Here is a 22,359-nt window from a genome sequence, read left to right on the forward strand (position 1 = left end):
TGAATTTGATGTGTTGTCCATGTGGATGTTAAAATCGCCCAGCAGTAGTATATTTGGAGATAAGAGTAGGGTTTCAGCGAGAAAGTTAGAAAAATCAGTTAAAAAGTCAGAGTTGATTTTAGGTGGACGGTAAACAGATACTAATACTGTGGGGGTTGGTCCATTAATTTGGATCAGCATTCAAACGAGGAGTAAGCAGGAGCAGAAAGAGAGGATACCTTATACTGCATCCAAATGATGCATTTGACTTAATGAATTTTGAAGAGATTACTAAAAAATCTCTCATACATACACAAGCAGGTGCATTGTCCTTAAAGCATTCATCTCAGCATGTCATTTAAGAGGGGTGATGGTTCTGCTCCCCTTGCAAAATATGCCTGACTTGACTCTCGAAATGTGATGTCTGACGATAATTTGGTACATCTGAGCTAATGCATTAATATTTCATATTTTATAATGGTCCACTCACAGAGCATTGAGTGCAAAGCATAACCCATACACTGTACTCGAGCGACATAAGGCTAATTATAACCTTGTCCTCCAGATAATGACTATTTGAGTATATAATGCACTTGTAAAGCAAGGCAGGAGGTTGTTTAGGCCATGCTACTTCACAGTGCAATGGGTTTTAAGCAGTGTTAGATAGTTTTATGTTTTTGCTTTTTTTTTTCAGTCCAAAAGGAGTAATCTGAACTTCATTACTCAGAACAGCTCCATTAAAAGTGGAGCACTAATGTGCTCGAGCACTAAAGCAAGTAGCAAGCCTGTGCTGACTGATGTAGAAGGACAGGGCAACAGATGTTTTGCCCAAATGACTCCATACAGCACTCGTAAGCCACTATCCACAAGCAAACTGCTAGCTTCACACATCCTCCCTTTGATTACCACTGGTTAACATTAGCGCTCTACCCAGAACAAGGCCTGGGGGCCAGAATCCGTTCAGTCCAGCACACTTGCTTTGGAAAATCTTAAGGCAAGTTGAGTAAAGTGATTTGAATGCTCAGACAGTAGAAAAGTTCTACCTCCCGCATGGCTATTCATGGTACAACAAAGTAATGAAATGAAAAAACTACTAGATGACAGAAAAGTTCCTGTTTTTTCATTTCTGCGGTCCAGCCTACTTAACATGTATGTGGCCCACGATGCAAAAATGAGTTTGACAACCCTGACCCTGAATGTCCAACTGAAGACTTTTGAAGCTCTCTAGCATGGCGTCACGACTTCCAATGACCTCTTAATCTCTTGCTAAAACCAACACGCTAACACTAACTAAACCAAAACAATCCTGTTTGACAATTTGCTAACACGCTAATATCAGCACTCCTACATGACCGAGCATACAAAACGTTTGTGATTTGCATGTGTAAGACTGCAGGAATACCAAGAACATAAAGATGTTGCTGCTGAAAACATTGAGCATTTATTAGCAGTTAACAGAGAGAAGGGAGTTGGGTTTGAAGTAGAGCAGAAGAGCAGGGAGACCCAAAAAATCACAGAGGAAAACAGTCAAATACATTAAGCACATGTACAGACAAGAATTAAAAGAATCCTTTCAAGTAAATCTTTAAGACCTTCTGCAAGAGCAAGGGAGGCACAAGCACAATAAATACTCTAGTTTCTGTGTCCAGTGACTGCATCTAATGCTGACAAACATGCAATGCATGCACAAAGAAGACACAAAACAGTTAAGCTGCCACCAAATTTAGAACATTGGTTGATTGTCCAAAAAAATATAAGTTTTTAATGTTGCATCAATTTCTGATTTGCCCTAAAAATCTGTCTGTGCTACTGGCTTTGTTTTTACAAATGGTAAACATATGCACAGAAATGTTCTATGCATGTATAATCAATAGTGAAAATCTGAGTTCAACTTCAGTTTAAAGACACAAAAATAATTCTGGATACATTCAGTTTCGCTCAACGGTAAGTTTGTTTTCACAAAATACATCACTTTTCTTTTTTTTATAAGGGGGGCAGACTGCACAAGAGCACACATTCTAGCAATTCACCAATGAGCAGCTCGTGCACATCACAATTCATCCTCCTCTTATACGATGTCATCTTCTGGAAGTAGAAATGAGCCAACAGCAGGTTAGAAACTCCTGTGAATGGTGACATTGGGCTCTATTGTCCTGAAACACAGTGAGAATGCAAATGGAAGAAAAATCTCTTTGTGCAAACATGACAGCGTGATGAGCAAATGTTTGCAGTTTTGAGACGACATTCACTATCCAAGCACAGCGAGGTACAGTCTAATGCAGGGGTCGGCAACCACAGTTGGCACGCGAAGGGTTAAGTGATGGCACGACCATAGCTGGACTGGCCATCGGGCATTTGGTCGGTGGCCCGATGATTTTTTTTTGTAACGGTATAAACAATGGAAGGTGGTGGATTGGCCAGATGCTGGTCGGTGTGTAAAAATAACTCAGTTGTTTGGTGGTGGCTATGGCGGAGCTTCCACAGATTCAGTAACATTAATAAGTGGTGGAGGCCAGCAGGTGGATGAGAGAAAGGGGAGGTGTTCCGAGTATCAGGTGAACTGAACTTCAGGTAAGAAGTTATGACCTGCAGTCTATCTGGGTCAGATATAAACCAAGTTTAGGTGGAGTTTATTTTCGTTGTGCTGACTTTTTACAGTCAGTTACAATAACTCGTACTGCTACTAGCTAGCATGACGGAGTTTCTATACAGCTGGGTGGGTGCTATGATGTTACTGATAGTGAACTTTATCTTATTCATGAAGTTAATAGAGTTGCCAACCGTCCTGTAAAAAGGGAATCGTCCCGCATTCAGAAAAAATATTACGCGTTTGGTGTTGAGCTGAGAAGAGACGCAGTTTTGTCCCTGGACTTCAGCTAGAATGGAAAAAGACACAAAAGCTGGATTTATTCTGTTATGCACTGCACAGCTGCCTCTTCTTCTCTCATTCTCCCCCTCTCTCTCCTGTTTCTACTTCAATCATGAAACTGATCAATGATCAGCTGATCGGCTTTTCTCTCTTGTTTGTTTATCGCCCACTTTGCGCCAGAAAGAGGAAACCAGCGGATGTCGCGCTAAACAACAGCAGCACGTTTAAGCTTGATCAGCTGTTGTTAGAATTTATTTAATATTAATTTCTAGTATCAGCTGATGTTTGCTGGAGCCACAGCTGTAAAGCTGCTGGTCATGATGTCGGTTTGGATATGTGGTGAGAGGGAAACATGAAGATGAAACCAGGAGATGTCCTTACTGAATCATCAGAGCTGAACAGGTGATGGAGAAACAGGTTTACCTTTTAGGTGACATGAATGAGTTGAAGGGTTGGGTTGAATAATAACAAACATGCCATATTGGCCCAGTTTATTTCTCTTATCATTGTTCTGAGGAGACCATAAATAGCATTTGTATTTTCTGTTGTACAGTTCATTTGCTGTCATGGAGTTCTTGTTATGGATAAAAAATGTCTTTTTTTTTTTCGCTATTCGCTGACAGCTGCCAACATCTGCAAACAAATATAATTCTATAAAGTGGTTCTATATAGTGTGTAACTGTTCATATAGAGCGTTATTACATTTATTGCTAATGCAATCATATGGCACTCGTCATCAGAAAGGTTGCCGACCCCTGGTCTAATGCAATGAGGAGAAAAGGCTGAGTATATTATTAGCATGAGGCATTCAGCCTCTCATTTTCCAGGTATCGCCGAGTCCCAGGATCCTTTTCTGTCAGCTGTGTGTCAGTTCTAAGTAAAGTAAGCAGGATTTAAGTTACGAGTCATCTTCCATCCTCTAAGAGACTTCTGAGTGAAAAGCACATGTCCATAATTCACCAATAGAGTGTACTTTTTATCGTGTGCTGCCTTCTCATGTGTGAAATTGTTTAAAAAATATGTTTTAACAGCACGTATCATTTGTTCAGGGAACACTGGATAGATCGTTGTGTCACTGCTCATTATACGCCTCTACTTGAATGCACATGAGCTACAACTGCAAGTATTTATAAAGATAATTGGAAGTGGCAAAATGAAAAATAGCTGTAATAATCATCCTGACATAATTCAGAGTTTGTCTGCTCAGATTTGGACTCATTCATCATTCCTGCTGAATTTGACAGCTACAGGTCAAATTCAATTTAATTCAACTTAATTCAATTTAATTCAACTTAATTTGCTACAGGTATGTAAGAAATTACACAGAAAGTATACTGCATTTCACAGACTGTCTAAGTCTTTCCACTCAGCAGCCACAGGGCCAACACACGTGTGGGCAGTTATTTTTAATCCCCTATCTAAATGAATATGGACAGAGCCATAACTTCACATTCTTCTTTTCCTGGCCACCGGGACAAAACCCGGATCACATCCCAATCCCGATTTGAATCTTACTTTGGCCAAAGTCAGCAAGACTTTTTTTTCACTATTTATGCTTTTATACAACTTTGCACTCACATGATCAGTCTGTCCAGTCCTTTCAAGACCAACTACATTTGGCTGCAAGCAGATTTCTGTACCGTCTGCAGGACAGACTGCTGGTGACCACTGCTCTACAGCTGGGAGCGCTCTGACACTGCTGTTACTGTGCGGCACGCTGGCTGTACAGTATCTGACAGGGAAAACTGCAGAGGTGATGAGGTCAGCTGAAAAGACCATAGGATGTCCTTTAACCTCTTTGGATGAGACTCAAAACTCTTGATGTCCCTCCAGAGCAAAGAGAATCATCCTGGGCACCACTTGTTCAGCCAACTGCCCTCTGGAAGGAGGAACATTAAAAGCAGAACAACATTAGGAAAGAGCTTCTTTCCATGGGCGGTAAAGACTTTAAATACACTTAAACTTAACGCTGCCAACACTGAGCTTACATCTCGGGTGTAAAAGCTGGTTTGTGAGTGATTGTAGTAACATGTTTCCTCCTTCCTCTTTTCATGATGTCTGTTTTCATCTTGTCTTTATGCACCTTCAAATGTAGTGCTCTGAAATTTCATTGTTTACTATCTGTACAATGATAATAAAGATTAATCTTATCTACATAAATGTAAGAAAAATGGAAGTAGGCCCTGAGTTCTGTTAATGTTTCCTCATGAGCTAATCGACTCTGTCACTCACATTCACAGTGGGTAAAAAGTGACGCTGATTTTGTAAATTTTGGTGGTTTAAGGATTAGCCAGGGATTGGCTAAGAACGAGCCGATGAGCGTGCAGCCAGGCAGATCAACTCCTTCATCACATCACATCGTGTTTCAAAACAACAAGATGGTGAAAACACCGGATAACAAGACTTCACAAACCAGTGAGCGATGCCATAGCAGCTTTGTCCTTCCACCTGTTACACTGTCCATGGACACCTCACAGCTAAAACTGTGGCGGAGATGTGAGTTGGTAAAAAGCTCAGTCAAACTTACTGTATTTTGACACATCAGCATGAGGTAGATGAAAGAAAAAATGATTCAAGGTCATGTATAAGATGCATACAAGCTGACGTGCCCCGCTCCGTTCACTGAAGCCACCTCCTGGTTAAATGGCCAACAAGCTGATCCTTTGAGGGGGTCAACTTTAGGGAAATGAGGACCGCCCCTCTATGGCACAGTATTGCCCTTAACAAACCACATTTAATGCTTATAACATGGTCCCTTAACTCCTTAACAGCTAGTGTATGATACTTGAATCATACAGTTTTTGAGACTTCTACATCATCAGTCTGTTGTTGCCCCCAAAAAACTCATATATGCAAATTAGTATTCAAGTTTTTAAAAATGTGTTGATATAGCAACAAACCCAAGCTCTAAACCCAAGTAGGGTAAAATATTTGTTTTCTCAAAAAAACAAACAAAAACTAAATTTTGCCATAGATGACAAAAAACACTGTATTTTGTTATATACATTCTTTTTAAACATGCGTCAGTTTGAGGTAGAGAAAAGACTAATGCTGAACTCAGACAAGTGATTCCAAGCATAGTTATAGCTTTAGGTGGCAGGTGTGCATGTCTGTGACGTCACGCATTTCTGCAGCGGCTGTTTTTACACCTGCAGGAAAATAGAGCCCATTGTCTGTTCGATGAAGCTTGTAGCTATTTAAAGAAAACATCTACTGTATGATCAAATTTAGAGAACATGTCTGCTAGAACCAAGATTCATCAGTGCTCAGTTTGCTTTGAGATTATGGGTTTTTTTTATCCCTCGTTAGCTATCATGCTGCTCATGCTGTGTTTTCACCTCACCATCCAATCCGTAACGTCTATTTTTGCGTTACTGTGCGAGTCTAGCTTGGATGTGGCACTCATGTGATATACTGTACAATCAAGGTGATGGCTGGAAAAGATGCTGAAATTTCCATAACGTCAGACGACCGCTGTTAAACATGCTACAGCGTGTTTCCAAGCTAACCTCCAGTGGCTGTGATGCAATAGAGGGCACTGTGGTGTTGCCCTCCCTGAGGAAAAAACCTTTTTTATTTTTTACTTAATTATTTTAGTCCTTTTTTAAACTAGGTGCTCAAAAGCTTTTCACCTCCTGTCATTTGGAAATGTCTGAAGGTAATAAGCCACTGTCAGATAAAGGGTCTGGAGTAGCAGCAGTGTTGCCAACTTGTAGCACTTATCAGCCAGCCTGCTTACGCTCCAACAAATGATGTTCGTAAGTAAACAGTCTGCCATCAACAGCTTTTGCTGAAAGTGCCGGCTGTACTGTGATGTGTGGGGCTGTGACTCAGGCTCAGTGTTCATTTTTCACCGTAACCTGTGTGCGCTGTTAAAGGCTCTGTGTGTAGAAGTTTAAAAGTCAGCATTTTGGTGATCGTTGGCAGCAAAAACAGTATAGCAATGACAACAGTTAACATTTCTTCACAATTTACAGTACTGTATAAAAAGTTCACGTTAGTTCTTCTTCTTATGAATGTCCGGGACATTTTTTCCTCTTCTTGTCTGCAGAGTGACACTTTTTGTTTGTATTTGCATCCCTCTTCAGAGTTTGAATAACACAGGAGTAAATGGTCTGATGTCTGCTACAGCGTTTCCTCCTCATCATCAGCCGTTCCGCTCATATTTAGAACAGGCAGATTTTCCCTCAGTGAGATATCATCCACCCGCTTGGGACCGCTGTCCTCAGGCTCCTCGGGTATGGATGGATCCGAGTTACTGATTACGTATCCTGGCAGGGTGGCACGCATGCTGATCGCGGTTGGACCTGTGCTCCGGTAAACGCGGCTGGAAACGAGCGTGGTGGAGCGTGTGGACGGCCCAGCACCAGCCAGGTGGGACTGGCTGCTGGTGCTGTTGTTGTTCAGACCTACGACCACAGATCCATAACGGTAGCGGCCGCACACAACTGGACCCTCCCACTCAAAGGAAAGATTCCACCGTGTCCATGTTTTCTTTATCTCTGTCTGAACCTGTGGGGGTGTGGGGAAAAAAGCCAGTAAATACACAAAGCTGAGTTGTTTTTTGCAAAGATCAGAGTGCAGAAGAAATATTTTGAGGTGCAGAATACTTTTCTAACCAGTGGTTCCTTGTTCCTGTTTCATTTTGTTTAAAATATCAGAGCAGCCAGACTGCATGCACATCCCCGCTTCAGATCTTATTGTTGCTTACATCCCTGTGTGGAAATTACATATTTTACCACAGTTTTCTGCAGGTAGTCCTGCAAAGACATGCTCTTTAGTTTAGCTGGTGATTGCAAATAAGGTGCAGGTGTGAGTGTCAATGTGGCAAGCTGCCTCTCTGTGACCGTCAAGCAAACTGTTGAGGAGGCAAGAGGCATCTCGCTCAGCGCCAGCTGGGATAATCTGTGCAACCCTAACCTGAACAAGCAGCTAATTTAATCATTTAATTGTGTCACTTCCTCCTATATACACCATTTGCAAACACAGAAACTGCCTTTTCCCACTCATGAAGGTATTTTGAAAGGATTGATGTCCAGTAAAACTGTGTGACCCTCGCACAGTTGGCACAGGGACACACTTTGTAAAGAAAGCAAAGCCTGAAAAGACAACATTATTTTTATCTCTGATAAGGAAGTTGTTTTTGCGAGCACTGGCAGACATGTTTTCTGTCTGTAATGATAACATTTGAACAAATTCTGATAAAACTTTGTGAGGGTGTAGACACGTGTGGTGTGTATTGTCAACATATAAAAAGCACTGTAAGAAGTTTTAAAACGTCGTGCCATATTTGACCCTTGACCTTTCCTTCAAGGCCAATAGACCATCTAAAGATCAAAGTGATATCAGTATACAGGGAATGATATATGTTGATTCTAAATATGACAATATTTCATCATGACGTTTATGTGCATGCAGCAATGAGCTCTAAGCCTTTGAATACATGAGCAATGCTCCTGAATAAGGTTTAATGAATGCTACACATGCACTTTAGCCATGTCAATGAAAATAATAATAATTGTGCATCAATTACATACAAAACAAAACTGACTCGCTTTGTTTTTGGGGGGGTTTGCCCTATAACAAACAAAACAAATTCTCCACTCCTAATTACGAGGAAAATAAACTTCTTCCTTGACGCATTCCTAATCGCCATGTCAAATAAGTTGTAGTACGAATGCTATGCACCAAATACAGAAGTGATGAAACAGGCGAGTGTCTGCACCCGGGCATGGCTGAGAATCGTAGTGGAAATGAAGCCCGAGCACATGTATAAAATTTCATGATGACTTAAAACTTCAAAAAGAGGACCCGGCGTACACGTGAGTTTATAAATCTGATGACCAGAGCGTGTATGCAGATCTCTGCCTTCCTACATGTGAATTTACTGTTTTATGGTATCAAACATTTGAGATTGTTTGCTGGACACGGCAGCCTACACTTTCCTATATGCAAGTGGATGAAAAAGATTCAACTGTGCACGCAGCGCGTGGGCTGAATGACTAAAACAGAGCATTAGGAGCAGCTTAAAGCTCCACGGAGCAGCAGAGTAGGGTGTTAATTCCAAGTGTTGGCTGAGACCCTTTTACCTTACATGAGTCATTTGGCTCAGTGTTAATAACAAAATAACAAATTGCTTTATGGCGCTTTTATTCAACAGAATACAAAAACCTTCAGTTTAATTTGGCGTTGTTTGGTTTTCGGTGACTCTGAAAGGCTCCGGAGAATAAAAAGGAGAGCTCCGCAGGATAATGAGGATCACGAAGGGAAAGTGAACGACAGCATAAAAAAAAGAGAGAAGTTTTGTGTAAAGATCAGAGTGTCAGAAATGGAAACTTTAATTCAGCGCTCAGCACTCTCCGTGCAGAATGAGATAATAAAGAGTCAGATAATATGGCAGCACAGATGAAGGGAGAAAAACACGCTTCATCAGCCTGACCACAGATTACATGTACCACCGGAATAATTAAACCCTTTGTAGGAGATATCAGCAGCTGCATCAGCGTGGCTGGAATTGTTTTCATGTTGTCAGTCTGTTTGCGTGTCTCTCAGTGTGTCATCACGGCAAAAAGTGATCCCAACACCAGCTGTGGGAGGAACTACAACAAAGGCAGCTTTGAGGACTTAGACAGGCGTACAAAAACCTGACACTCTGTGTGTGGACACAACAGTGTGTTGTGAAAGACGCAGACACACAACTCTGCAGCTGTGTTGTTGTGATCGAAATAAAAACTTCAAGTCAGACCCATTAGTACTGAGTTCCCATGTAATTATACAATGACGTAGTAAAAACTGAGTATATCTGAAGCATCAACAACATGTTGACAGGCACAGCAGCCATGCTCTCTAGTTATACTGTCAAAGCACTTCTATCAAGTGTGAATAAATCACTGCCTACTCACCTCTCCATTGCAGTAGCAATAGATAATTGACACAAAGAAGCCCTGAAAAGAAAAATTGAAATACAAGTTATGAACTGTTTCAGACATTTAGTGCGATCATCACATTCTTTACCACTTTGATCTACACGCAATACAAAGAATGGCTATTAAGATGATAGTGATGCTGCAGGTAACCAGTTAATATCACTTTGCTTTAAATACATTTAAAAAATTAAAGTTTTACACGTAATTTTGTGGGATACCTAAAGTGTAAATTGTTTAATTTAATGAAATTGTCGCGATAGTGACTGCGACCCAGTGTTTTGCATGTTTTAGTTTTATTCTTTGATTATTGTTATTTTCTCAGTGTTTCCTGGTTTATTTTGAAAGAGTGTTGTGTGTCACTGTGTTTAGTTTGACTTCCCCTGTGACGTCATTGTGCTAATTCTAGTCAGCTGTTTCCTGATCACCTCCTGTGTGTATTTAAGTCCCCTGTCTTCCGTTGTTCATTGTCAGGTCGTCTGTTTTCCTTCTACGTCTCATCGTAGTCGTTTCATTCTACAGTCTTGTCACAGTTTTTTAGTTTTTCCCAGTTTAGGTTTCTGTTTAGTTGTCGCTCCTACATGTTTACCAGCCTTAATAAAGGCTCGCTTTTGGTTTAAAAATGCAGTCCCTCGCTCCAGCGTCTGCTTTTGGGTGCATTAATAAACGTCCCTGGCATACTCCGCCATGACAGGAATCTGGTCACATTAAATGTACTTGATTGGGATAGATCCAGTTTACACCAAGCACATTTTCCTCAACGATTAAACACTTGAATAAACAGACATTTGATTTTATATATTTCAGCTCAAAATTATGGCTTCAGTTTTTTCGAGGATGTAGAAGATTTTTCTTATTGTAATGTCTAATTAAAATAAAGAAAGTGCGTCTCTGGCTCCTTCTGTTCTTCTGTTCACTGAACCAGAAAGTTTTTAACACAGTTATGAATTATGAAGGTGTCTACAGACCATCTGTGTTTGCATGCTCATGTGTGTGTTTGTGTGCACGTTGCGATGCACAACTAGTGAGAGACATCTTGGTAGTAAATCTCTAAAAAGCCAAAACAAACCAAAGTTCTCTGGAGAGATTTTTAGTTTCTGATTTTACTAAACATTTCATCATGACAGTAACTGAAGAAGAATATACTCTGCCAAGCTGTTGAAAAACAGAAATAATGTACAGACACCAGCGTCTCTAATTCTGATTTTGGAAGCTTGGATCTGTTCTATAAGAAAACCAGCAGCTCAGCATTGTTTCTGTCAGGTTGACAACGTCTCATTTAAGAAATATTCCCTTGTGGCTCATACTGTAGCAAATCCTCTTAATATGAAAAATTACTCATTTAATCTCTTTACACAATCATTGCCCCTGAAATCAGTATCCAAGGTTACCTATTTCACAGTCTTTGTTCATAAAAATGTTACCAAAGAGTAAAGAGATATATATTCTACAATGATGAGATTCAGGTCCTGCATTTCAAAAATAGCAGAGAAGATAATTACTGGATTAAAAAAAAAAAAAAAGGATTCAGAGAATCAGACATTTATCCAATATCAAAAGAAGAAAGAAGCACGTATTTATAACAGAATGGATTGGATTTATATTGCGCTTTTCAAGGCACCCAAAGCGCTTTACAATGCCACTATTCATTCACACACTGGTGGAGGCAGCTACGGTTGTAGCTACAGCTGTCCTGGGGCAGACTGACAGAGGCGAGGCTGCCATATCGCGCCATCGGCCCCTCTGGCCAACACCAGTAGGGTAAAGTGTCTTGCCCAAGGACACAACAACCAGGACAGAGAGCCTGGGGATCGAACCGGCGACCTTCCGGTTACAGATACGCTTCCCAACCCCCTGAGCCACGGTCGCTTAATATTTCCAGAAGTGGAAATATTAAGCCAGAAAATAATATAGTGCAGCTAATAGTGTTACTACACTGCACTGCAAGACCCTGACACAGCAATGAGTGAGAGCATCTGCTATTTCAGTGTAAAATCTGCTGTGCTGACATACAAATGCAGGAATAACTTGGAGGAATGGGAATAAAGTTTCCATAGGTGCCCAGTTTGAATCGACTGACTAGCTGAGGCTTGTGTAGTTTCCTCCCACACTCCAGAGACATGCATGTTAGGTTAATTGGTGATTGTAAATCAGGCTTAGGTGTGAATGGTCATCTGTCTGTCTGACAGACGGTCCATGATGTTCCCTATGACAGCCCAAACGGATGGATGGATGTCCATCTACTGTTTTTTTTTGTTTGTTTTTTTGCAGGTGTGTACTGCCCATAAGTTTTACATGTACTTAACGTAATATTAAGGAAATGTGACGCTACAGGAGATCTGTTGATGTCGTCTCAAAATGAACCTGGGGGTAATATCAGTAATGTCAAGGAGAATGAGTGAAGATACGTGCCTGCAGGTGTGGTTGTAGGACGTTGTATCAGTTTCATAAATGCTCTTCTACCAAATCCTTCCTGACAGACTGCATGGACTAAAGCAGCGCGCCACCTATGCAATGCACTGCTGCTCTGCCATAGAAGCGATACCATGAAGCTCCTGGTGGACAGTGTTTGTGCTAATGTTAATGCCAGAGAAGGTTTGGAACATTGATATTTGTAAGAGTTGTTGAAACAGTGAATGGGCTGGTAAATGGACTGGTTCTTATATAGCGCTTTTCTACTCTCACTGAGCACTCAGTGCGTTATACAACTTGTGCATTCACCCAATCACACAAGCACTTTATGTAAGGTTTTTTAGTGCTTCTATCTAATATTCACTCGCATTCATGCTCCGATGGATGCATCGGAGCGTGGGGATAATAAAGATATTTGGCATGCAGACTAGAGCAGACTGGGATCAAACCACCAACCTTCCGGTGAGTAGGTCACCCACTCTACCACCTGAGCTACAGCCAACAGCGGCATCCCATTACAGCACAGCTTCAATTCAATGAGCTCTTTAGAACAATGTTTGCAAAGGCAGACAGCATGGCTAGCTGCTTGATTTTATACACCTGTAGGAATGAGACTGAATACACCTGAAATCAAAGATTAAGAGCTTTACTTGTAATTAAATATCTAAAAGCAGGTGGGGTGTCCTTGTTACCTTTCGTAAAGCCAGAAAGCTCAGCACTATCAGCAAACAGAGGTCATCATACTCTCCTTACTGTGACTAAACTTTTCCCAGGCCTTCTGATCCAGTGACACCTCACAAGGGCAATGGGTTAACTCCAAAAAACCCATTACACTTCAGGCCTTTATCACTACACTAATGTGCTTGAGTGCATCTTTGTAAATGCATTTTTTAAATTAATTGTCACTTGCAAAACCAATCATACCAAACCTGGAGTCTGGGAGCACTCTTCCATGCATAAGAGAATTGGAGGAACTGAGGTGAGTAAGAGCCTGGCAGATAACTTCCACCCCAGGGCCTCTCAGCAGGTTAATCTAGCCCTGTGGGTTGCTTAGCACCTGTCCAGACATCACTTCCATACAAATGATACTTAGCATCTGTCCTTACATCTGCATGTAGCTTAACTTTATTTTTTATCTAAGGGTTTACTTTTTTTAGAGTATTTACATGGATAAATGCAATAACAAGTAATGTTTTCGAGTGAATGTGTTTAATTTACACATTCAGAGCAATTTTTGTCTCCATGATAATATTGTGGCTTCAAATAAATGCGCTCGTGCTGCGGTGGATGCTGAGGTGGATGCTGAGGTGGATGCTGAGGTGGATGGAGTGATGCAGCTGAGGGTTATTTGGCTCATCGGGGGGCAGTGCGTAATTTTTGTGCTCATTTTGGCAGAAAATTGTGTTTTTGTTGCATCTTTGGATCCCATCACAAATTCAAGCACGGTGTTTGTTTTTTTTGGCTTCAGCTGGCATAGGTGCACACATCAGCCTAATTAAAAAAAGAAATTATTAAAATGTCTTGGTTATACTGGTTGGTTGAATATGGCCCCCTACTAGCATAATTTAAGGATGTAGCTGCACATTATCAAACATGGATCAGAGCTTTTGGGGTCCATTTATTAGTAAGGTAGAACAATGTTCCCACAGGCAGCTGATACAATGTTCCACACGCTTCCTGTCTCTTTACCCTTTAAAACCTGCTCTACACACATATCCTTTATTCTGTAAATTAGAAATGCCGCATTGCGTTTGAATGACTCTGCCAACCACTGAAGTTGCAGTCAAATTCAGTTTTAACCATGTCATCCTGGAGGCCAAGTCAAAGTTTGTGCCAAATGCTAAGAAATTCCCTGAAGGCATTCCTGAGATATTGTATCCACAAGCCTGGGATGGGCAAACAGACGACCTGAAAGCCTATTGCGTCTAATCGCAGCCACCGCCAGCCATGAAAAGGTTACGAAACTACAAAGTAAACAAAGTTAAAGAGTCATGCTTCCTGTTTGTGAAGCCTCTGTGCTCTGAAGTTACTGTCACAGTTTTGTGAACTTGATATATATTCCTATTTTTGAATAATGACTCTGAAACCACGATTGTTAAACTTACTCCTTGCACAGTCACGTCTACCTAAGCTTGACTTTGGAACTGAGACTGGCTCCATTTTGCTTACCCTGCACCTACGCTGACTATGCACCTTTAAAAGACACAGAATTATTCATGAGTGTCTTCTGGGTTTATTTTTTTTAATAAATATAAAGCAATGTGGTGTTACGTGAAGGAAAGTACTTATTATAGGAATGACAGTCTATTTTGTTCTGCTGGTAAATCAGAGTAACATTAAAGCTGACATTTATATCATCTATTTAGGTTTTTTGCTTACAAATTTATTTAATTTTTCCTTTCAAGTTGTGTAAAATGTTAATAAAAAACAAAATGATTTACATATCTTTAACCTCGATATTTAACTGTCAGGTTTTTTTTAAACTACAGGATCATTTTTAATCTGATGACAGCAACATTTCACATTAAGACGGCATCATGTTCACTCTGTCAGCTGTTATTTTCTTTCGTTCTTGTTAATTGCACATTGTGTCTGCTATATAACTTCCTGTGACACTGCTCAGCAATCAGTGGCCTCAGAGAGAAGACCGAGCACCTTTACCACAAAGACCTTTTATTACACGACTTTCAGAAATTCTCGAGTGTTGAATGTTCATCGTATTAAATGCTTGACTGGTTAATAAAAAACTTAAGTAAATGTGCCTGAAGGTCAGTTATTATAAAATACTTAAAAGACAGTGGATAATTTGCAGAACACTTAAGTGTAAACTTAATTGAAACTGGTTCAAAGAAACTACGAATTATGAAAACGACATCATCTCAGCGCAGGCGACCAGTGAAAACCAACTGTAGGAAAATACCGTAAATTTTGTATAGTGACCTTTAAAACCATGTTTTCCTTTCTGTACTTACTTTTAGAGTACATATGACTAAAATGAACTCAGGCAGTAAAAATTACACAAAGTTTCGTGCATTTTAATTTCTTTCAATGAAAGGCCTCATTCATTATTATTTATTTATTTATTTATTATGCTGAAGCATAACGTTTCAGCTGTTTCAAACAGCTTACACATGTATGGCATAAACATTTTGGTAACATGTTCGCTGATTATTCATGCCAAGCTGAAAATAAACTCTGTTCATGTATGTTAGTTAATCTAGTTCACACCCAGTAAAGGGCTCAACCCCACTCACATATAATTATAACTGCTCATTTAAATTTAGGCAGCACTCAGAGTCATTATGAAGGCGCTTCACTGACAGTCACCCAGAGGCATTTAGAGAAGATAACTGTGGGCCATCCCGATCCATGACCTGAAAAATGTAATAATTGAGCTGACTAGTTGATGTGTAAGTGATAAAACATCCACGACTCAGTCACTTTCAGAAAAATAACTGAAGGATGCAAGAATGCATCTAAAAGCTGCAGGACGGCAGCTCTCGAGGACTGGGATTGGGCACCCCTGATCTAGAAGATGCTCAGTAAGTTATTGTTACTCAGATTACATCCGAAACATGAACACGGCAGTTCGATTACACTTTATTTACACTACCAGAGGCAAATAAGATGAATTCCCTTTCGAATATTCTTTGGCGTGTCAGCAAGCTTAAAGAAATCTACTCTGTGTGTGTAACAGTGCTTATTTTTATTTGGCCGGAGAAAAATCTATAATGATCTGCTTTTAAATGCTACTACAGTGCGACAGCAGTAATTAAAGGCTTTTCTAAATGCTAAATCTTTTGAGCCGCTGTGGCCGTACAAGCCTCTTGGTTCAGGGAGCACTGTAAAATCTCTACAATCCCTGTCACTCACATCGTTACTGCCGAGACACGTCTAACAGTACTGTAATTAAAAATGCAGGAGCACTGGTGATACTGTTAATTGATTGGTTTCTATGGATTTGTGGCGAGTCGTTTGAAATGTGTCAGTACCCAAGACACCTGCTGATTTGGCTTGGAAAGAGTGGAATCATTATTAAAAGCTGCCAAACTGTATAAGCTCATGAGTAAAGTCGCTTGCTTGATGCTTTCACTACTCGCTGTGCAATTGTGGTTTTACACGTGTTTATTTAGGCAGCAGATGGAACAGATGCCTGTGACCTTGGAATAGATATAAAGAGCTTGTGTGTACCAGTGTAAATAAACGATGTTCATTGTAGGCCCCCTCTAGCTGTCGGCAACTGCACAGTTTTAAATAGTCTCTCATTAACTTGCCAAATAATGCTTGGACTGACCGGCTGAAAGTTTCCAAAAAACAAAAGAAAAGTGCAAAAGTTAGGAAAACAAAATGTTTTTGTTTTTTAGTTAAAGTGGCCAAAATATTATGGAGCAGGTCCAATGCTAAGCAAGTCCAAGCGGCCAGGAAAAATGCATTTGTTCTGTGCACCAAAATTGCATTCCCTTCATGGATCGCCAAAAGTCTGAGCAAAATGACCTGGTGCAGGTGTGTTTGCTGCTCGGTGCATTTCTCACAGGAAGAAGCGGATGCGAAGCGCTCATAACATGTTGTGTAACACAGAAAGTACCTGAAATGAGTTGAAAAACAGCTCACAGTACATTCGGATTTCCCAGCTTGGTCCCTGATATGTATGAGGCATCCCAACGAAGATGATGTAGTGGATGCCGAACACCAGCACGAGCACAAGAGTGGACTTTGCCAGTTTCCTGCGAGGACACACACAAGACAGAGGTTCTAGTTTTCATATCGAAGTGACTGAAAGCAGCCATCGTTACAGTGTACGGCTTAACTAGCAGCAAATTAGTTTGATGTTTGCCAGGTTAATACTTTCTCTGGATGCAGAATTGGCAGTGATTTTTTTTAATTGCCAAGCATCTATTCTTCACACAAGCTAAGCTAATTCTCCTGGCTCGAATACAAAAGTACAGGACAGGTTTTCAAACTTGTTGCTCGGGGAATGTTAATTAAGCAAGGTAACTAGACTGCAGAACTAAAGTATACTTTTTCAGTTTATCATTTAGGCTCAGTCTTGGGAGAACGTGCAAAGTAAATGATTTTAAGCAAACTCTGGGTCTCCGTTTCCCAGAGCATATAACAAGCTTCAGTCTCCACTTCTGGCTTCAGTGAGAATCCCGTTAGTTACCATTCGTCTAAATCAAAAAGTGACAGATGTTTGAATGCATCAGATAAAATTACTTCTGTTCTGTTGGGACTATTTCCTGGTGGGCATGTATTTGACCTGTTGTTTTTGAGCTCACTGACTAGAAATCAAACTGACAGCTTTATGAATGCTTTATAAAAGCGGGAAGTACCTCATAGTCTTAGCAATATGAACAAATACACGTTCCAGTCACTGCAGACGGCTAACTGCAGTCCATCGTCAGCTCATCAACAACGGCACTGAAGTGTGCACAGTTTCACTCTCAAGCATTTAATAAAGTAAATGAACATCAAAACAAATACTGTGTTAAAGTTGACTTGTGCCAGCAAGCTGAAATGAGCGTGTGCACACACAAATGCAGTGCCAGTGCACACGCTCATTAAACAGTACAGACCTCCAAGGAATATACTGCTCAGGGATCAGTTCCATGCTTTTAATTTATGAGACCATCTGACTTGTTTTGGATTGTACTGCCTTTGGCCTGAAAAACACACTGAAATGTCTAAACTGCCTTTAAGCTCAGATGAGAACTTCATGTAATGACTCATCCTGGAAAGTGAGGAGCAAGTTTGCAGCCTATTAAATTTCTGTTGTCCCTTGTACACCCCCGGGGGGAAATGGGCACAACAACTCCAGCAAAAGATTGCTACAGTCTGCAACAGAGGAGCAGTTTGAACGTCACAGTAAATTAGATCATGCGATGAATTTAAAACTTTCTGACAAGATGCATAAAAGGCTGGAAATACAGGAGAAATCCTTGAGCTTTGAGGATTTCTCCTAATGTGCTGTAGTGTGTTGGTGTGGCTCATGCCAAGATCGCAGTTATAACTTCGCTTTTCATCTGTGACAGAAATATTATGCAGTAGTCGAAGTTGTCACATGCACATCATTTTGAATTTCCTGTACGAAAAAACAACAAAACAAAAAACAAAAGCTAGCAAGCTAAGCGCAGCTAACATCCCTGCAGAACGAAAGTGGGTGTTCCCATATTATCCTGTAATTAATGGGGCTTAGAGGTGCTTTTTAAAATATGTTCCTGTTTCTTAATTCCAAGCATAAGGTTGTGTTTTCAGGATAACATTAGCTGTTAAAAGCCAGAGTTCAAAAGCACTCCGACGACTGTTTTCACATGACTTACACGGTGAACGTTTGCTTTGCACTTCGTGTGCATGCATCATAACAGCAGACAGTCGTTTCCTTTAATGTGACCAAAGAATAGAAATGGTTGGACCAAATGTAATTACTAAAGAGCTGAATGAATACTGATGCTCCGTCTCTGAAGAACGTTTTACTGTGAATGTTTTAAAATTACCCTTTAAAAATCAACTTGTCAGTGTTTCTTAAATTTCCAATTTCGCTGCATAAATTGAAATCAAAACTTTAATTTGACTAAGGCACAAGGCTAAACATGCGTATGCATTTAAATCAAATGAAAAACAAATCTCACAATATTCTGCATGAAAACATCGATGCACCGGACATGTGAAAACAAAGAATGAACCTTCATTCATGGAGGTAAAAAGGCAGATTTGGCGTGATCAAAGACATCATCTGCAGCCAGATTAATGCTTTTTTAGCAACAACTTTGTGACCTTAGAGGGAAAAAAATGAAACAGATTTGTTTTTCCTGTTTCATCTCATTAGTCCACCCACAGCATTCACAGGAAGACACTGCAGGCTTTTGCTCAAAATTCATCAGCACATATTTGGCATGGTTTGTTCCAGTCAAATAAACGGATTAATTCCACGTGCAGCCTCATAGCCATCCTTTGAAGTTCTGCGATTATGGTCACCAAACGTATTTATTCAACCTTATAATCTACAGTTAGACTGCACTAACACAGATGCAGACAAATGGAACTGTTTCACTCGCCTTGTCAGTTCCTCAGATCTCGTCTGTATGAATAACTGAAGGGACTGTGCATTACCATGGGGGCACATACGACCCTGGCTGTGGTATGTGTTCACTGACTGATGTAAAGTGCCTTTCAGAGCCATCAGTTACATCAGAGTTGTACCAACCTACACAACTGATGATCAGATCATGTTTCTGGTCTGCTGAGCCAGTCTTTAGTGATACGGCCACAGCAGAGTGTGGAAATAAAGAACAAAAACCTTGATTTTCCACAGATTATGTTGCTGTGACAAGAGCGCTGAGCCTGAACGCAAAGGTGTTAATTTACTGGTCGATATAGACTCTGTTCCTGTTCTCAACTGCGGTCATGAGAATCACATCGCGGATACAAGCACTGGAAAAGGGCTTCCTCTGAAGGGTGCCTCGACTAAACTTTGGAGTGAGCGTTGCTGCTCCTCCACACTGAAAGGAGCCATTTGAGGCGGTCTGGGCATCTGACTTGAATTCCTCCTGGACCCCTCCTACATGACGTGTTTCAGGCACTTTCTACTGAGAGGAGGCGTCGTGATGGATCCAGGACCTGCTGGAGAGATTATATCTCTCAGTTGGATTGGGAATACCTCGCTGTCCTGGACAGGCAGAGGGAGGCATGGAAAAATTAGCTCACTTAATTTAAAGCAGAGGAAACCAGTGCACAGCTTGGTTCTAATTAGTTATAATGTTACTGTTGATCTCAGTATGTGAATCTCTCATCAGATCCCTTTTGCATTTCCATTTTCGTAACTGCTGGAACAGATGAGCAGAAAGATGACTAAGACAAAGTTTAATGGACGTGTTTGTGTCAAAATCTAAGAATCAAATCAATTTTTTACTCGATTCTTCGATTTTGGCCGTGTGGGTTCTCATCTCTTTTTTGGAGCTGGAAAAATAAGGTGTAAACAAATTTTCCTGCTGACAGATGAACTCCTTGTGGTCCATTAGCTTTTTTTATCTCAGTGATTTTGTCTGAGTGTGTAAATGGTCTGATTCCGAGAAATAAGCTAATTGAAAGAAATCTACCAAAAGGATTAAAAAGGGAAAATTAATGGGAAAAGGGAAGAAACGGGGAAACTTAGAGAAAATAGCGAGAATGAAACAAAGATAGAGGTGAGGAGGACGAGAGAAAATGGAAACCGGAAGATGGAAGGGTAATTTGATTGCTTTATAGCACAGAAAGTAAGGAAAACATTTCTTCAGTTGAGAGTAATTGACTTTTTGATTAGTTTGTTTTTTGTCAAAACTCAAGAAGTGGTACATTTTAGATTGTGTTTTGCTTGTGTTTTCTTTCACAACATTAGAAGTGATTTTAATTTTTTTTCTGCAGGTTTTTTTGTTTTGTTTTTTTTACCTTTTTGGTGACTGGGATACAATGATAAGTAAAACATAAAATACAAAAGGAAAACTACAAACATAAACTGACTGGAACCTAAAGTGGCAAAAATACTGAGGCCGGAAAACACTGAGAAACACAAAGGGAACTTCAATAACTTCAGGTTCCAACAAGGGACAAAGGGAGACTGAGACCATATGGGAAAGTGATTAGGACAAGTGGAGACAGCTGGAGACACAGCAGAGACAAATCAGGAGTAACGAGACAGGGGAAGCAAAATAAAATCAAAATAAACACTGAGACAAAAACACACAAACTTCACTAAGACAAAAGGTAAACAAACAGAGACATGGCTGACTTCACAACAAGACAAAACCCGGGGAAGAGACAAAGGGAACAGGATAGGCAATAACTAAATGGAAAGATAACAAACAAACACACGAATAGACTAAAAACAAGGAAATGACAGAGGAGGAAGGAGACACGGTGAAATTTTAAACTCAACACACAGAAAGGGAAACAACAACACAAAGACAAAACCGACTTCACAAAGGTGGGACGCTACACAGAGACAGAGTGGACATGAAAGGGAATCAAATTACTGAGAACTGAGAAATATGAATAAACTAGCAAACAGCAGAAATACTAAACTAGGAGACTAAACATTAAAAAGCAGACTATAACTATAATAATGACTCAGATCTAGATAAACTAGATAAGAAACTCTGAATGGAGGAAAAACACTTGACCACAGGATGTAAGTGAGTTGTTTTAATGTTGATTTGTGTTCTCATGTTTGTATTTTTCAGTTTAAAAGTTTTAAAAACTCAAATAAAACAAACGTGTATGACGTGTATTCAACTTCCAGTTTACTGGATCATTATCATCTTTTCTGACAAATCGTCTGTTCATCTACACAGAACGACCTCGCCAGCGGCATTCAGAGCTACGCTCCTGTCAGATAATGCACTGTAATTATACGGTTTTTATCTGACACACTGACGCCAGCACCAGCAGGGGGGGAAATGGTGATAATTGCAAATGTGGAAGTGTGTGTGTGTGTGTGTGTGTATAATTTTGTGGAGACACTTCATTTCTCACAACCCGAATAATTATATTCCAGTGTCACGTCTTTGCTAAAGGTTAAGGTGGGGGCTTGCGTTGGGACTTAGTGCAGTGTAGAGTGTTTATATGGGCGACCGTGGCTCAGGGGGTTGGGAATCGCATCTGTAACCGGAAGGTCGCGGTTCGATCCCTGGGCTCTCTGTCCTGGTCGTTGTGTCCTTGGGCAAGACACTTTACCCTACTGCCTACTGGTGTTGGCCAGAGGGGCCGATGGCGCGATATGGCAGCCTCGCTTCTGTCAGTCTGCCCCAGGGCAGCTGTGGCTACAACTGTAGCTGCCTCCACCAGTGTGTGAATGTGAGAGTGAATGAATAGTGGCATTGTAAAGCGCTTTGGGTGCCTTGAAAAGTGCTATATAAATCCAATCCATTATTATCATCATTATTATTATTATTTACTCATCTGAGCCTGAGACAGACCAATCCCTTTGTGGACACGTGAGTACCCCAACCCCATCTATAACAGCCCCTGGCCCCACATTAAGCACTATCGCCTTCTTTTCCATGAAGATCCGCAGCCAAGGCAGTCCCCACGTTTTTATGGTTTCGGGATCAATTTTTATTGCACTGTACTTATATCTTCGTTGCAAGAATAGTTTTTTCTGGTAAGCGGTTGCCGCGTTATTGCAGACTCACGCTTATCAAGCTA

The 22,359-nt window shown here is 40.6% G+C and overlaps 1 protein-coding gene across 1 annotated transcript in view; it reads right to left on the reverse strand.

Annotated features, from left to right (window-relative positions):
• Positions 1–3,591: 3,591 nt before the first annotated feature.
• pth2ra (parathyroid hormone 2 receptor a) overlaps positions 3,592–22,359 on the reverse strand; it is a 73,280-nt gene continuing 54,512 nt past the window's right edge. Inside the window, exons 11-13 of the mRNA XM_005925944.3 lie at positions 16,769–16,907; positions 9,751–9,792; positions 3,592–7,360 (exon numbers count right to left, since the gene is read on the reverse strand). Coding sequence (XP_005926006.1) covers positions 6,974–7,360; positions 9,751–9,792; positions 16,769–16,907 — 568 coding nt within the window. The 3' untranslated portion in view covers positions 3,592–6,973. The remainder of the gene's footprint in view (positions 7,361–9,750; positions 9,793–16,768; positions 16,908–22,359) is intronic.

This window comes from Haplochromis burtoni, unplaced genomic scaffold (genome assembly GCF_018398535.1).
Source record: "Haplochromis burtoni strain Fernald_Lab_line unplaced genomic scaffold, NCSU_Asbu1 Contig_74, whole genome shotgun sequence".
Taxonomy (NCBI): Eukaryota; Metazoa; Chordata; class Actinopteri; order Cichliformes; family Cichlidae; genus Haplochromis; species Haplochromis burtoni.